This window comes from Leptosomus discolor, chromosome 1 (genome assembly GCF_034619465.1).
Source record: "Leptosomus discolor isolate bLepDis1 chromosome 1, bLepDis1.hap2, whole genome shotgun sequence".
Classification (NCBI taxonomy): Eukaryota; Metazoa; Chordata; class Aves; order Leptosomiformes; family Leptosomidae; genus Leptosomus; species Leptosomus discolor.
Genome location: NC_141391.1, coordinates 208906685 through 208921515, shown reverse-complemented (window position 1 = coordinate 208921515; position 14831 = coordinate 208906685). Strand labels below are relative to the sequence as shown.

Genomic DNA, 14831 nt, shown 5'->3' with positions numbered 1-14831 from the left:
TTATTACCACTGGGTATTTTTCTGAAAGCATCTGAAGGGTTTAGGAGCACAAATTACATCTGGAATTCAGTAGGGTCTATTGTCTGACTCTGTTAGATGCTTAAATTTCACATGAGTAAAGATAATGTTTATGTCAAATGTACAATAACATTTTAAACAAGCACAAGGCTTTCTCGCTTGCCTTGCAAAATCCGCCAGAAACAAATGAATAGTGTCAAAAAAAAAAAAAAAAAAAAAAAAAGGAGTGTTTGGATGGGTGCATATATCTGTGAAGGTTTAAGGATAATATGCAATGGCTCGTAATACAATTCATAATAGTTCTGTGACCATTAATAGATGCCTAATATTGACTTTTATTCTCCGGTTACACTACTTAAGATCAACTCTGTTGAGTTCTACTGGCTCAAACTCAAATGGCAGAAGCATGTCTGTGTTTTTGACTGCTAATATTTGCAGTGTTATTGATTCTGAAAGGTTTCAAATATATCCCAAGTTATTCAAATAAAGCTTTTCCCTGGCTCTTTCTTCCAAGGTATTTAACTTAACCAGCATTTTACAGATAATTAGGCATACTGAGGGAGAAACAGTAGAGACAAAAAAGATCCTTTAAGATAGTTATTTCTATGTGTTGCTTTCATTGCAGTACTTAAAATTGCAAACATTGACAAAGTACAACCTTAGTATATGAATAGAAGGAACTTTGGGGTGGAATTAGTCTACATTTAACTACGTATTTAAAACTTAGTAGACTTCCTTAAAATAGGGAGTATAGAAATGCCTACAGAAATGTCTGCTTTTAGATTGTATTTGTTTGGATTCTTTTATAAAGGAATTTTAACATGCCATCTGGGAATGCCTCTTTCTCTTGTTCTGATAAAAAAGACAGCTGAATAAATATCTTAAACTAGACAGCTGACTTTGAAGAAAACAAAAGCTGTGTATGACGTATCCCACCTATAATATAAGAGCTTGAATTCTTTTGTAAAAATATATCTCATAATAAAAAAGATAAGATAATTAAAATAAAGCCAACAAACAAACCATTCTTGTATTCAGTTTTCAATAATATTTAAAAGTACTTGGGACATACCAGGAAAAACCAAATCATGGATGTGTTAGTGCTAGATAACTCAAATTAGGTAGGTCTTCTGAAGACACTGATGTTTAGTAGCTGAATACTTGTCTTCTTTTTGTGAAATAAATCTTTCCAGAGAAGATATTCTGTTGAATTAAAAAGAACAAATTTGGAGTTAATATGGTACTCATTTCTACATAAATCCGTTCCCTGCTGTTCAGAGTTGCTGTGCTCAGTAACTTGCGCTAAACTTGGATTTATTTCAGTGTGTGAGGTGTAGCAACTCTTTCTAAACTCACCTATGGAATATTATCTCAAACTGCATCTGCTGTGAGTAATTGATTTGGCAGAAAAAAATACCTTGAAATTTTCCTTTCATCTTTTTAGTTATTTCCATCTCAGTTTTCCCTCTGCCTTTTCCTTTTCTTACAATGCCTCCTTTCTCCTCTGTTCTGTTTTTTATCATGTTTATGATTCCAGATAGCCTTACGTATACTGTCAATCACATGCCATCCTGCCTAAGAGCATATGCCCCTGAAAATCACATGGGATAACTCATTTTTATCCATCTTTTTCAAAGGAAATTCAATTTAACAGTCATTTTGAATAGCACAAAAACCCAACTTTTGGCATCTTCATTTTAAATGAAAGTACCAGATTCTCTTTCTGTCAAAATACTGGATCCCTCTGTAGGAAGAATTCTACCCTTCCTAGACTGGTGTGGTAATAAGCGTGTAGTAAGTGGTACACCTTAATAAATCAAATCCTCAAGAGACTGGACTGTCTGTGTTTCATCATAAGAGGGCTGTGATTATTTGAACCATATGTATCTTCTAAAACTCAAGAGTTTTATAAATTCATTCTTTCACTTGTTAACACTATTAAGATATTAAACATAATATAAAACATCTTCTGTAAGTAAAATTTAAAGGGGACTTTTCTTTGTATGCTTACGTCCTTAGAAATGCATTGGATAAAGTTCATAACGTGCTCAAAGACTATTTAATGGATGCTTGTTTCATTCTTAGAGTAGAATAATTTCATATCAAAAATTTACAATTTATATTTCTAATGGAATATTTTTATGGACAAACATATTACTTAAGCTTTCTGTCATACATTCTACATTTAGAAAAAAAAAATCTAACACTAATAAAAATTTTTATCATCCACAACATTATCACTTATTACCACCTCTCAAAATGCTTTATTAAGGAGATAAGGTTCATTGGGTTTTGAAGTCACTAGAGAATTGTAGGCAGTCACATTATACTAGTACAATATCACTTACTTGAATAAACATCTACCCTACCTTGGACTGACACCTGGGGACTTGTAACAGCAATGGTTTTGTCACTTTTCATGAGCAATGAATATGTTTTAATATTTTCTGTTGCAACCACATTTTTGATCTGCATTGTCAGAGAACACTTTGGGGATGTGTATATGTTACCCAAAAACAATCAAGGTGGAAAACTAGAGCCTCTGGTATAAGGAGTATGTCAACTTGATCATAGCAAATTTGTTTGGTAACATGCTAAAATTTGCTATCTAACCCTGAAATAAATAAATAAATAAACCTCTCTATCACTTATCAAGCAATAACCATCTAAGTGGAAATAGATATGGAATCAGTATAGTAAATTTAATTTAAAGTCTTTGCAAATAAATGTTGACTGAATTATTATTATTATTAAATATTAAATATTATCATTAAAAGCATGTCATGACTGCACGGAAGAAATTATCCTTTAAATAACAGTTTAACATTGGAATTATGAAGATTTCCTCTCATTCTGAGTTGATTCCCTGCCTGTTGTTTCTCAGGTTCAGGTTCAGGAGGAAATCTATTATTCATGTACTGTTTCACATCTATGTCATCTATATCGATGTGATAACTTATCTGAAAGTTAACAAAGTTAACTGGGAAAAATAGCAGATGAGCTATGGATAGATTTGCAATGGTTATATTTCTGTTGTTTAGTCACTAAAACCCAAACCTTTTTAAAGACCAATTATAGTGGCACTAACTGTGTTTGTTATTTTGCCAGCAGGGAATTACAATAAGTATTTGCTAGATGTGACAAAGTATATATATGTCACAGTATATATGTGACATATAATAATGTGAAATGAAAATATTAAGGATTAGGACATGAGCTAACACGATTAGCTTTGTTAAAGACTTTCAAATTCCACTGAAACTTTTCTGCTATAAGTTGAGTAGAATTAGAAGAAACAAAAATATATTTGTTATGATTTGTTACATGTTCCTGTTACAGGTTTTTCTGATATTCTTAGAAAAAAAGAGAGAAGACAGTTTTGTATTGCATACAAATAGAAAACATTCATATCTCCGCAAACCACACCTTTTAATTTCAGAAATTTTTGCCTCTGTAATTTAAAAAAAACTGACAGGGAAAATTCTTTGTTTGAAGTTTTCACTATAATTTAAACTTTATCATTAGATCCACACATTTGGAGGAAGAGCATCGAAAAGACAAAATTATTTATGGACTTTGCTACACCAGCTCCCTTCATGAAGCCAATTACATTCTCCAAATATTCCTAGATAGCCAAACTCACCTGCTGTTAAGAGCAGAGGTTGAACCATGTGAGAGTAGTTATGGAGTAATGGGGGTTTGTTTGTCATGACTAGAGTTTGCTTTCTGTCTCTTACCCTGCCAAGTTTCTGAGGCATCTGCCTGGCAGCAACACAGATAAATCCTCAAGCAGTGAAAGTTCATACTTCAGTCTCCCTCACAGCCTTTTAAGTCCATCTCCTACTGATTCATGTTCCCCATAACTGTGTTTTAAAAGTATAGTGGCAACTTTCAGCAGTACTACTACCAAGATTTTTTAGTTAGTTTGCTGATTGCAATTAATTCTGCAGGTAAAATTCTTGGTTTAGATTTTGCTAGCAAACCCCATGTGGCAGCATTGACTTCTGCTGTCTCTGGCCAGTTTACAATGTCCCCTTTTCTATTGCTCAACTGGTTCAGTTGCTTGCTGGTTCATCTCAGCTAGATCTTTCCACTACCTGGCAATCACTGTCATGATCCTGTAATTATTTTTTCAGCAATATAGATGACTGGTTACTGTGAGCGCAGGAAAGAAAATATTGCTAACGCATTAGCTCATACTCAGCAGCATAGTTTTTTAGGGGAGGCTTTTATTTCTATTATTTTTCCCAGGGAAGAAACTTCTGCCTCCTGTTACCAATTTTATACAGAATATTGACAGTTAGAGGTCTTAACCTTGTCAGAAAGTTCCAGCTGCTTGTAAGATTGTATTTTTGTCCTTGTGATGGCTGACTCTTTGGAGTACCCTTGAATATTAATACGCCTTAAAGTACTGGTGGTTTAAAATCAAAGGATACTTGCATTGCCTGATCTTACTATCAACCTGTAGTTCATAAACTGTGCCACAGATATTTCAGGCTCTCCCCTATGTCTTCTTTTCAGATTCCCTCCTTTTGGTTTCTGTTCCTGTCTCGTCACATGTAAGCAGATTTTGACTATCACTTGTCAGATACTTAGCAAAAAGCCGAATTAACTAAAACTACATAAGGCTCAACAAATTCTTATAAAACTTGTTCCACTGTAATATTTATATTCCAGGACTATGCTGATAATTAGGAACATAAAATGTCATTCAGGTGTTCACATTACCTATACTTTATATCTGTGGCCTTTTACATTATTGATGGGGACAGAAGGCAACCCCAGTCGTTAGTTACCTCTTCCTGTAAAGCAGCGCTGAGACCTTCACCTTATATACTCAACATGTTCAAAGCACCAGACTCATTTGTCAGTGCCCTGCATCTGGAAAACATCTTTGCCGGAAGAACGTTCTGCAGCATGAAGTAGTGTGGGAGGTGAGACTATATTTCTGTAGAATTTAAAAGGGGAACCAAAGATTTTTATGAGGGCAAAAGAGGGCAAAAGCAATAGGCTCGGTGCAGTTCTAGTGATGTAATGCTATGAAAAACAGAGCAGAGCAACAGCAGCTTTGTCACTCCCTGAGAAAAAGAAAAAACATCTGTAGTGATCTTTATCTATATTCAAGGTCCAAAGCTGTGCTCACTATGTGCTTAATTTTTGACAACCTGTTATAAATGAAATCTCACTAAACCCTGGCTGCTGTGGAGCAGCAATGAGGTTTTTGCATTTAATATCTCAAGCATATTTTGGTTATCAAGCATCTATTTTTAAAAAATATAGAAATAACATACTAAAAGTGTGACTTCAGGGGTTTTTTAATGGAAGAAATAGCTATTTTAACATAAACTTAGAAAGAATTCCATACTGATCATTAAAACATTCAAGAAATCAGCTATTATGAATATAATTAAAATTGCTTAACAAATGGCTAACAGAATCAGTCTTGTCAAAGAGGATATAATGTGGATATGTTCACCAAAGTAGATGTACTATAAGAGAAAGTGTGGTAAGTAAGATTGGTCTGAATATTTGCCAGCAAGCTCTGACAGACAGATAACAAATCTTCAGGATTATTCTCAGCATTTAAAACAGCAAGAAATAAGATTTGTTCTCTTATGAAATGTAACCTAGCAGCCCACGCTTCCTTTAAGGCTTTCACAGGTAAGTGAAGTGCCATATAGGAATATGTAAATATTGAAGCAGTCCTTCCTTTTTTGAGTAAAATATTGTTTGTACTGCAGTGGTGTGGTTTTAGTCATGGTGTTGAGCTTTTAGATTAAAATGACAAAACACTAGAGTACAAAAGCTAAATAACATAGTCTCAAATTTGTGGATCAGTACACCAAGACAATTTGAAGCTCTGTTTTTACCAAAAAAAAAGAGTAGGAAAGGTCTTTTTTCTTTTGTCCTGTGTGTTGAACACTAACAATATATTCTCCCTGAACAATTCATCCTCTTTTTCTCTTGCTTTTTATTTCTTTACACAAGATCTTTATATAGGAAGGGCTTTTGTCACAGAAATTTATAGAAACTCAATAAAAGGAAGGGGTTTACTCAGCTGAAATCCTTAGCCATTCCCATGTGAGAGGAGCTGAGGGTTTCTAGTCCATGTGCTGGAACAGTTTATATCATTTATCCACTAACTGTTTAATATAAAATGCATAGAATATTTTGAGCACTACAGCCAGAACTTCTTTCCCAGAAAAGCAATTTAACTTCTAAATTAGAGTCATACTACTGCTTGTTCACTCTTCCTGAAGTTTGAATATTTTGTCACACAGCTTCCACAGGAAATGGAGAAAGTATCCATCCTTCCCTACCAATCCGTTAGCTAATAGCTTGTGATTAGACCTCTTGGAAAGAGAAAGATCTGAGTTTCAATCCATTTAAAAAAGGAAATTGAACTCATGTCTGCTATTTCTCAGGTGACTGATTTAGCCACTAGAATATTTTTAAAGTGTTAGGCAGCACTATATTTTCTCTGGCCAGGTTCTCGAAGAAAATTGCTGTTGCACCTGATCTTGTGAGTGTGCTAGATGTGCTCAGCATAAATGTACCTATTAAATCTTAGTAATAGGTAGAAGAACAATCTGTTTTGGGGTTATGATCAAGTTTAGGCATGATCTAGAAACAGAATTGTTCAAATTAAGGGTGTTGGCACAACCAGGAGGACAACTTTTGAGACCTTGAGGAGTCCGTACTCACAATGTGAACCTTACAAGCATAAGCTTCTTCAAGATAACTGAGGGCAGATTTTGGAGAAAGTTGCTTTAAGTTTTGAATTTAAGTGTCTTACTACCAATTGTGCCTTGATTTCAATGACTGAGGGTACGTCAACACCACAAAGTGCAACCATCCATGAACTAACAATTCGGTGAATGAGTGTGAAGGCTGTGAAACCTGTGGCCTTAGCAGCTCAAGTGTGGAAGCAGCACAGCTGCATTCCTGCACTGCTACATTGAAGCCACCCAGCTTTGATGACAGGGCATAGCACTACATGAATGACGTTCTGCTGCTTCAGAACCTGGGTCATTTACATCACACTACAACATGGTGAGATTCACCTGCCTGGAAATGACAGGCATCTAGTGCCATTTTAGACTCCCAAGTATCCCACCCATTCTCCTGGCATTCAGAAGGTGCTGTATCCTATTTGCCTGCACTATCCTAATATCTTAGACATCCTACAATGTCCAGAAATCCTAGTACCTTTCAAACTACATCATAGTACTACATTTGTGTTTCAGCAACAAAATCATTCCCCAGGTCCCACTGCTTGATGTCTTCCAGGCCTTCCAGATGTGAGGTTCACTTCTGTGCTTGTCTCTACATCCATGGCAAAAACATGCCGGTATATCTTCGCTGGAGGTAGTCCTAGAAATATCTTTTTTTACAAGTTTGATCTTGAAAGATGTTTTATATTCTTAACTGTCATTTAAGACAATTAGAGTTGCAGGTGTACTTTGCAGGACTGAGTCTTATGTGAATAGTTACCAGTTTACATGATCAGGTGGAGGACTGTTCATCATGCCCTGTGTTCTCATTGAGAACATGTAAGTGATATCTCTGATCTATGTAAAGAAATACTGTCTCATTTGTGAAAAATTTGCCTTCAGGACAACATGGAAATAAATCAGAGGAAGCTACCACAGTATCCTTTTGTGGGTTGTATATAACTAGAATTTAAATGCCATTCTTTTCACTCCAAGACCGACTCAAAAATAGAATATATTGGATGTTTTATATTCTTGCAAATAAAGAGTGGCTTTATTTAGGGCCAAAAGAATATTTCTAGCCCTACTTTCATTCCATTTCTAATCTGATCAGAAACAAGCAATGTTCTTCTGAAATAGCAATCTGCTGGATTTGCTTGGCAAGAGAAGCTTGCTTTGAAAGTACCATTTCCACATAGATATGCAGTTCTGTGCTGAGTATAACACTGTCAAAAAATGTGTATCTATCCACAGGTCAGTATGCAACACCTAGACAAAAGAGCCTCTTATTGCAGTCATCATTATATTCCTCCCTCTAACTTAGGTTTTTCCAATTGTTAAACGAGGCCAATCACACCCAGGTACAAAACATTTTGACTTCTACTGTTAAAAATGTTACACAAAGCCTAGATATTAACATTATTTTCCACAGCCATTTAATTAATAGATTATTTTTGAAGATCGCTCAGGAAAGACGTAAGTTGTGAGGCTGAATTTTTACTATGACTCCTTTGATATACATTTTATCATCTAGGGAAACAGCTTTCGGAAACGTTGCTTTCAGCCTCTGTTGACTTGAACAAAACCTGCCTAACAAAGGGAGCAAAACATATTTTTCCTATTAATAAATGCCCTTATCATCACACACACAATATGAATAATAATTTAAAATGAAAAGAAATTGTGGCAATTTGTTGGATCAAACAAATATCCTTACTGAATGCTAAATTTCTTGCCTTGGCTCCAGATATTCCTTCTCTTTTTTGTAATTTAGCATGTGAGTAAGGTACCTCATGAGGAAAATCAGTCAAGCTACTCATTCTGTGGTAAATGCAAATTGAAATACAGAATTCAAATCTCATTGATTTGGAACACCTTTTTCTCAGGGAACATAGGAATTTTTTTTAATAGTGATTATGATTTTAGGTGGTTTAGTATTTCGGTAACTTATGAGGCAGCATTTTCAGGTTAAAGATGCACATCAATTTCTGAAAATCACAGCATATATGGATTGCACCCATGGCATCCCAAGTGGATGTCATAGTGGTAGACCTGTGCAAGGACTTTCTCTGACATGTAGGATCAGTCCCCTTGCAGAAGACCAACTATGGCTTTTCTGTGACTGACAAAGTACAGCATGGATGACTGAACGCTGGTGTGGCATGTGAGTAGGAGCCTCCACCCCAAACTGGAGGAGGGCCCAATTGTTGTCTTCGCTAGCTCTGGGACAATCCCACTTCTTCTGACATCAGCTGATGGGCCGCAACCAAATAATTGGAAAAGTTATGCTCAGGGATAGCTGTGAGGATAAGCTAGTTTAGTTGCTTTTACCAAGACTGGTTTCTTCAAAATAAAGAAATTTGCCATAATATAGACATAGGAAGATACCTCCTTTCCCCCTGTCCCAGCTCCGCTGTTTTGGAGGCAGTCCTAGGGTACTCCCTGTAATGACTTCTTTTGAGGTTTCTTAAAAGCAAAATGGTTTTCAACCTTTCTGGACTGCTGTGAGCCAGGCTGTGCTCTGCACCATCTACTTGAGAGTGCAGAAAGACCCCTGTGCTTGCCTCTTTCTTCCTTCCCAAGGCCTGATTCCAAGTTTTTGCAACATTATCCGGGAAGAATTTCCTTCTCTGCGGAAGTGACTTTATCCTGGATCATGTGCAGCTAAGCCCCAGCTCCCCTTATCTAGTCAGCTCATTTCTTGACAAAATTAGTAATCACTAGGAAGATTATGAATATGTCTTTCACATATTTCATACTGTACTGACTGAATTTAGAGGCAATATTTTCTGTGAACTGAATGGAGACAGTGCTGGGCTTAAAACAAGCAACCTCATCCACCTAAAAAACAAAACAAGAATAATGTACATACAGTAAAAACCTGCAGTTTGACATGCCTGACTGAAAGATAGGACAAAATTCCAGTAACTTTTTTCAATTTCCATCAATTTGTTCTTTTTTTTTTTTTTTTTTTTTTTTTTTTCCATTTTCAGTTAGTGTCCTAGGCACTGTTCTTTCCATTTCAGAAAATGTTAAGGAGAAAACTTATTTTCACCCTTCCCATCTCATGATTTTTGAGCACAAAGATTATGATGTAAACGTCCTAGAGAGCTGGCTCATTTCGAAAATTGTTCCCAGGTGTTTTGTGTCTCTTTCTTACTCAAAGATTATATGATTAGCATTTTAATGTCCCACAACTTCTTGTCTAGTTCCCTAGGAGGATATGAAAATGAAGCCATGAAAGCTAAGCTGTTTGGTATTTATCACACACACTCTGATTGTATTTCAGAGCTCTGGGATTTAAACAGGACATCAGTCTTTCATAGCCCATTTGGATATCTTGGTCTTCATATAATGCTGCTGGATGAGTATCAAGAGCGACTGTTCGTGGGAGGAAGAGACCTCTTGTATTCCCTCAGTTTGGATCGAGTCAGCGACAACTACCGAGAGGTGGAGTAAAAAGCTATATACATGTCACTTCATGTCATAATTTGTAGCACAGAATATCACAGTTTGCATGACTGGAAATAAGGGAGTTTTTGTAAATGTTTTGTGCATGAACTTTAAAGTCATGTTTTTATTTCAGAAAAAATGCACTAATTACCATTTTTTCCCCAGTAATACCCATAAGGCTCACTCTAGGTGTGAGAGTACGGCTCACTCTAGGGGTGTGTGTGTAAGGCTCACTTACTGATTTTCAGCATATTTACAGATGTTTAGAGTATCTCACACTTTGTGCATACCTGATTTCTTTATCTCCGCAAACTGGCGATTGAGGTGAAGAGGCCGAGGTTTGAGCTGATGTGAGCCTTGGCTTCCTTACTCACTTCTGCCCTTGGTAGCTAGGATTGGAAGTGTATGGTGGCAAAGGAAGACATTAGGAGCATTGCTTCTGCCTCAACCATCTTGACTGTGGATAAATGACGTCTTGAAATGTTTCAGTGTTTTTCTTATCTATTTTTTTAAATTTTCCCAATGCGTTTTGGTATATTTTAATTCATTCTCAAATTAATAAATAAATGAAAAAGTGTGTAATAAAATAAAGACCCTCTGGAGAAATATGATCTTTGTTGGTGTCCATACTGCACTGATCACTGATGTTTCAAATTCTTTTCTTCTGCCTGCTCGTTGTAAGCGAATAGCAGTATTCTCATGTGAACACTCTAGTCTACCATAGGCAACCTTGCTTATGTCCAAGTGTAATTAGCATGTTCCACTACTGTGAACAGAAATAATATGCTTTATCCTTTTTATAAACAACTTGGTAAAGGCAGTCCTAGATATGGGGAAATAAATATACTCAGGGAGACCATTTCAGGATTTGTCTACATTAAAAAAAAATAAAATTATCTCCTCAGAGAGCAATGCTGCATACTGAGCTTTGTTCCTCCACAGTGAGATATGAGTTAACTCCTTTTCCATTTGATAAAAATTATTAATATCCTGTGACAAGATATTAGAGCTCAGGGATATGAAAACATTTAGGAAGCAGTTGTTTCTATAAATGAAGCTTTTTTTCCCCCTCTCTTCTTCCTCCTTTGGCAGTAAATCTGTATGATGACAGAATAGAGCACTTTATGCTTTTGTCCAACCTTCATCGTCCCATCTGGACACACTCTTGAAGTTCGTTGCTCTCCTTCTTGTTGTTTTTAGGTGGGAGACCAGCCATTTACTCTGAAACCATACTCAGTCTTGACACCTGTGTGCAGAGTATGACAAATTAATGGAAGCTCTTCTTGCCTGCTTGCCTGCTTTTATGATGTGCAAAAGAGGAGAAACTGGAATAAACGGAGCTTGACCTAGCATGTTTAGAAACATGACCTCACTGGGACTTAGCTCCCTTGAATACAAATGTCATGATCCTTTTCTCTTTAGCCAGTGTTCACTCAGTACAGATCTCATTCAGTGACAACTAGGGAAAGCTTGATCATCCTACAGCACTATCAGCAAAAGTGTGGAGTAAGACATTTCTGTTATATGAGAGCTTAATTACTGAGATACATTGAGGGATGTTCCTGCAATTGAGAGACTGGCTGATTCATTATTAAAAAGTTCTTCATTAATCTGTCTTTAACTGTGTGTTGGTTAGCTTTTGACCTTTCCTTTCAGATTGAAGACTTTAGTTTAATTAATCTAGAACACCTTTTATAATCTAGTGAAATTATAGGAGTGGGGGCGAGTTTCTGGGTTTTATTCTCTGATTAACGAGTTGAGTCACTAGCTGAAAAAGAGATGTTTTGTAAAGTTGGTAGTTTTGGGCATATTCATACAGATATTTTTCATCTTCTGTGTTCTAGAATACAGTTTAGGTGTTTTAACTCGTTGCCATCCCTTTCTCCGCAATTTGGAATACCAACATGCTTTCTAAAACACAAAGTAAAACCATTCTTAATTAGATGTGTATCTCTTCTGCTGTAAAACATCCCAGTAATTCTGTCTAGCAAACATACTAGAAGTCCCCCAAAGAAAAACAACAAAATGCTGAGTGGACATAAAATGCTTTTGCATTGAGACCTATTGACTGCCAAAGTAATCCAGCGTTTCCAAAAAACTCAACTTGTGATGCATATGAGGTATGCATCCTACAAATCTGCATTTAATAGACCACATTTTTCCTTAAGGTTCAGTTCCCTTCAGCTTTCAAATACAAAACAGCACTCTGAGGGGTAGATTATAGCTTTTTCAAGTAAGCTATTAGCTGTTTATGTATATGTCTACCAACATTATTTTAAGCATATGTTATCCTGACCACTTTTCATATCCAGTAAAGAAAAGATACATACAAAATGGGAAAAATCTTTCATGGAAGAAAACTACTACTGTCATTCTTGGTTGGGGAACCCAGAGATTCAGGTTGAGCTCTCAACTGTGGCATAGATGTTCCATGTCATCTTGGACAAAGACAGAGTCTCTCTACTTCATTAGTCAAATTATATTTCCTTTGCCTACTTTGCAACATATTTTTTTTGTACTTTTTATATCTCTCCTTTCATATAATACACACAGAAATTTTCTTGCTTAGAGTATTTAACATATCTTACTGTAAGTTTCTGAAGCAAAGTTACTCACGTGCCTTGGTTTTTGTGTGAAAAATACCCTAACACTAACAGTAGCAAGAATGAGGGAGAATATGAAAAGTAGATATCAATATTTACAGAAAATTAAAGCCATAGAAGTACTTGAAACCTTGTGTAAAGTCAAAGCTTCGGAGGCACCCTCCATGTGACCTTTGCTTTCCCTAAGATCTCATTCCCTTTGACAATACTTTCATAATCAAACTTTACACGAATTTGGGATTTGATCCAAAGTCTTTAAGGCTTGTAATGATCTAACACACTGATAGAGAACTTACTTTGATATCTGGTGCCACATTTATTTTAAAAAGCTTTACAGTTTATTGCAATTCGTGCCAGAACAGATCTTTGTTGACAGCAACTTGAACTAATGCCAGCAGTTCATCACCACCAATCTTACAGATCATAGAGGATGACCTTTGTTTCTACTTTTCATCTCTTGTTGGAGTGAAAATAAACTGCACTTCCTATGTGTCCACAAAATCCTTACAGATAGTCTTTCTCCTAGCTTCTGCTTCAGAGGGCTCATGAAGGCCTTGCTCTGAAAAGAAGTCTTCCTACTTCTGTAAATAGGCTTGTGCAGGCAGATTTCAATGTGCTGTTTCTGATCTTGTGTGAGATAGCTCTAGATTTGGACTTATGTCTCTGTTTTAAGAAACTATAAAGCCCTTTTATAATATATCCTGCCACAGTGAAGTCTGCTATATTTCCACTCCAGAGCTAGCTGAACACAACTCTCAAGAGCAGGGCTTGTTTGTGTCATCTCCTTTGAATACTCTGTAGGAACATACATTTATTCAAACTGAAATAAGAAGCACACAATTTAGTAGTGAGTTTGCTTATCCATTGGAATTACCTCCCAAGAGGCAAGTTGGCTATGTATTATACAATATCCAATCATACACAGATACTTTTGCAGAATTTGTGCTTTAGCCAAGCACAATTTATGTGTTAATTAAGCAGTATTTAGTGACTTGAACCAGGGATGGGATAGTTGAATCGCTTGCTCTTTCATATACTAGAGTTCAGACTAGCTCACACAGTAATCTATTTTGGCCTGAAGTGCTAGAAAGCTCATATAATTTCTTGAAATTAGTTTTCATAATTTCATGCCATAGTGTTTTTGAGGCTAGTGACTGAATAGGGAAGCTGTTTGGAAACGCTAATTAGTATGCCAGCTCCAATTAAATTTTTCCCTGTAACTGAATTTGCTCAGTAGCTGTTGTCTGCACTGCCTTCTAATTCCATTTTTCCCCGTGAGGAGTATATTTAAAAGGGGATTTTTCCTGTCTTTTAAATATAGTGTTAAAATTATATCATCCAGGTCTCAAGGATTATAATATTATGGTGCAATATGAGAAAACATCACTAAACAAACAATTTAAAAATTTATTTCACAGTAACCTGCAGGGATGAAAAGTTTTGTAAAATTATGTCCAACCCAATAATCATGTCAAGCATGCAGCCCAGTGAAATGTATGTTAGTGAGATGTTATTCCAGTCTAGATGCACAGGAAAATTTCCCAGCAATATTTAGTGACAGCTTGCCAAATGATTGCAATCTTGGCAAAGAATCAATTCAAAGTAAAGCTGGTAGTTGTCATAACTCTAAAGCATATGCATCAGAAAAAATACTATGTGGCAGGTTAAAGGCTACTATTACAGCTGATTAATATCTGTATTTCCATGCAGTGCAAAGACACCCTATGTTATGCTAGTTAATAAAACAGCAATAATTACACGAACATAATTAAGTACAGTAAGTACACCTTGGTAAAGTATTACTTGAGCCACTTACTATAGATTTCTTTGCAAATTATTGTAACAGGCTGAGCAGCTATTTTTGCTTTTTTTAACTGAGCTAAGAAATCCTTATGAAGATTTCAAGTTTAAAACCAATTCTTTTTTTTTTTTTAATGTAATAAATGTAGAACATTTTTTCATTACACACATTTTTGACTACTGTGCTTAGACACAAGATGTATGTAAAATTGAATTTTTAAATTTGGTATGATAGCAAAATCTG

At 35.9% G+C, this 14831-nt stretch overlaps 1 protein-coding gene across 1 annotated transcript in view; it reads left to right on the top strand.

The window, feature by feature from the left end:
- Positions 1–14831, top strand: part of SEMA3E (semaphorin 3E) — a 145478-nt gene that overhangs the window by 65558 nt on the left and 65089 nt on the right. Inside the window, exon 2 of the mRNA XM_009961326.2 lies at positions 10021–10181. Coding sequence (XP_009959628.1) covers positions 10021–10181 — 161 coding nt within the window. The remainder of the gene's footprint in view (positions 1–10020; positions 10182–14831) is intronic.